This window comes from Chinchilla lanigera, unplaced genomic scaffold (genome assembly GCF_000276665.1).
Source record: "Chinchilla lanigera isolate Chin_1 unplaced genomic scaffold, ChiLan1.0 scaffold00023, whole genome shotgun sequence".
Taxonomy (NCBI): domain Eukaryota; kingdom Metazoa; phylum Chordata; class Mammalia; order Rodentia; family Chinchillidae; genus Chinchilla; species Chinchilla lanigera.
The window spans coordinates 11,554,979-11,557,033 of record NW_004955424.1 but is presented as its reverse complement, the minus strand read 5'-3'; the positions used below and the strand labels follow the sequence as shown (position 1 = coordinate 11,557,033).

Below are 2,055 nucleotides of genomic sequence, written 5' to 3'. Positions count from 1 at the left end.
CGCTGCCCCCCGGGCCCGCCCCGACCTCGGCCGCAGCCCGGCGCCCCGGCCCGGCCCCACTCACAAGAGGAAGCTCATCTTCGGTCCTCGGAGGCGGGGAAGGGGCCGCTGGCCCCCGCCCCGGTCAGGATTCGGGACCCGCGCGGGAACCGAGAGGCAGCGGACAGTCCCTCGGCTCGCGGACAGCGGAAGCCGGGCTCGGAGCCGGGTCAGAGCCGCTGCGAGCCGCTGCGGACCGCGGAGGCCGCCTCTCCCGCTTCCCCCACCCCGCAGACCTGAAATGCGGAACAGCAAAATCTCGCGAGCCAAGGCTTCGCCCAGCCCCGCCCTGCCAAGAAGGACCTGCTGCCCCCTATTTCCCCGCCTCCTTTTAGGATTCAGCCAATCAGCGTTCCGCAAACCAGGCTTTCCCCCTGCCAGGGGTGTGGTGAGGGCCACGGCCCTGGGGGACGGAGGAGTGGCTGGCCCTGGGCTTGGTCCTGTTTGGTGCTACTGTGTTCGGTCCATTCTCCCTAGGCCGAGGGGAGCCCTCTGTGAGAACTGTCCACCTCTCCAATTTAAAAAAAAGTCTAATTTTAATTGGTGTGTATTTTCACAGCAAAAATTCACCTTTTTATAATGTATGCGCCGCCTAGTATGCACAGGGCCCTGGGGTCAATCCTGAGCGCGCCAATAAAAAAATAAATAATAAATAAATAAATAAATAATGTACGTTCTAGTTTGTGTGTGTGTATCCACCAAGTTGCACAACCACCGTCACTATTATCTCATTCTAGAACATTCTCATCTCATGACCATTATCTCTCCTGGCAACCGTTAGTCTATTTCCTATTTCAGTGAACTTACCCAAATGGAAACATTTAATAAGTGATCTTTCACGACTACCTTTTGCATGGTATTTTAGAGTTCATTCTTTAAGTGAGCCTTAAAATAACTTTATTTTCATTCTTTTCTATGAATGAATAGCATTCCATTAGGTAATACACCACATTTTGTTTATCTGTTGATGGACATTTGGATTGTTCTCACTTTGTGACAATTACAAATAACGCTGCTGTGACCATTCACATACAGGCTTTTTTGTATGAAGGATCCACTAATACTGACTCTAAGCTGAATGACACCGTGGTGGAAAGAAGAAAAAAAGGAAATTGTGGGAGATTTGGGTCATATAGCTCAGCAAATGGTGTGCGGAGGCCCGGGTAAAGGAGTTTTTTTGCCCTGTACCTATCACCTTGATATTCATATTGCTGATTTTGCTTTACGCAAGCATCACCTGTCATTCCTAAGTTAATGACAAACATCATCATTAATCATGTCAATTTTTATTTCATTAACTTTTGTAGTTTTGTTTGTAATTTAAAACTGTGATCTGATATAGCTGGACAGAAGCTAGAAGCATAAGGACCCAGACTCACGCTTTTATATTATTTAAACAATATAGTTATCATGAAAATATAATATGAACAGCCTGGCATGGTGGCACACATCTGTAATCCTAGCACTTGGGAGGCTGAGGCAGGAGTGTCACCATGAGTTTGAGGCCAACCTGGGCTACACAGTGAGTTCAAGGCCAGCCTGAACTGCAAAGCAAGACCCTGTCTCAAAACAAAACAACAAAAATCCCCATGAGCATAAAGGAATTCAAGAAAGTTTTTTTTCACCTTTTAATGGGATTGTTCTTCAAGTTGGAGAATTACTATATCTATGAAAGACCAGTTACTTAGGAAAACCTTTCAGTAGGGCTAGTTTTAGGGAGGGAAGGAGGAAAGTTTAGGGCTGAGGGAAAATCCCAGTTCAGTATACGACCAGGATATCAATGTATTCTACTTAGGGGTTAAAGATAAGACTTTTTGGTAAGAGGGGAGGGGTGGGAGAAGAGTGCTAATTATTAATTGCGCCCCGCCAGACAGGAGCTGTACAAAGACTGAGGAAGTTTTATTCCCTCTTTGGCTCAACCAGACAGAGATCCAGGCACACCATCTGCTTACAGCAGATGCTGAAAACAGAAGCTATGTGGCAGATTACAAAGCCGCCAGGCCCGCCTCTCCCGAA

General features: G+C 47.3%; 1 protein-coding gene across 1 annotated transcript in view; it reads right to left on the bottom strand.

The window, feature by feature from the left end:
- The window catches only part of Mob1a (MOB kinase activator 1A), an 18,200-nt gene extending 17,890 nt beyond the window's left edge, over window positions 1–310 (bottom strand). Inside the window, exon 1 of the mRNA XM_005385525.2 lies at window positions 65–310. Coding sequence (XP_005385582.1) covers window positions 65–78 — 14 coding nt within the window. The 5' untranslated portion in view covers window positions 79–310. The remainder of the gene's footprint in view (window positions 1–64) is intronic.
- Between the last annotated feature and the right edge of the window lie 1,745 nt (window positions 311–2,055).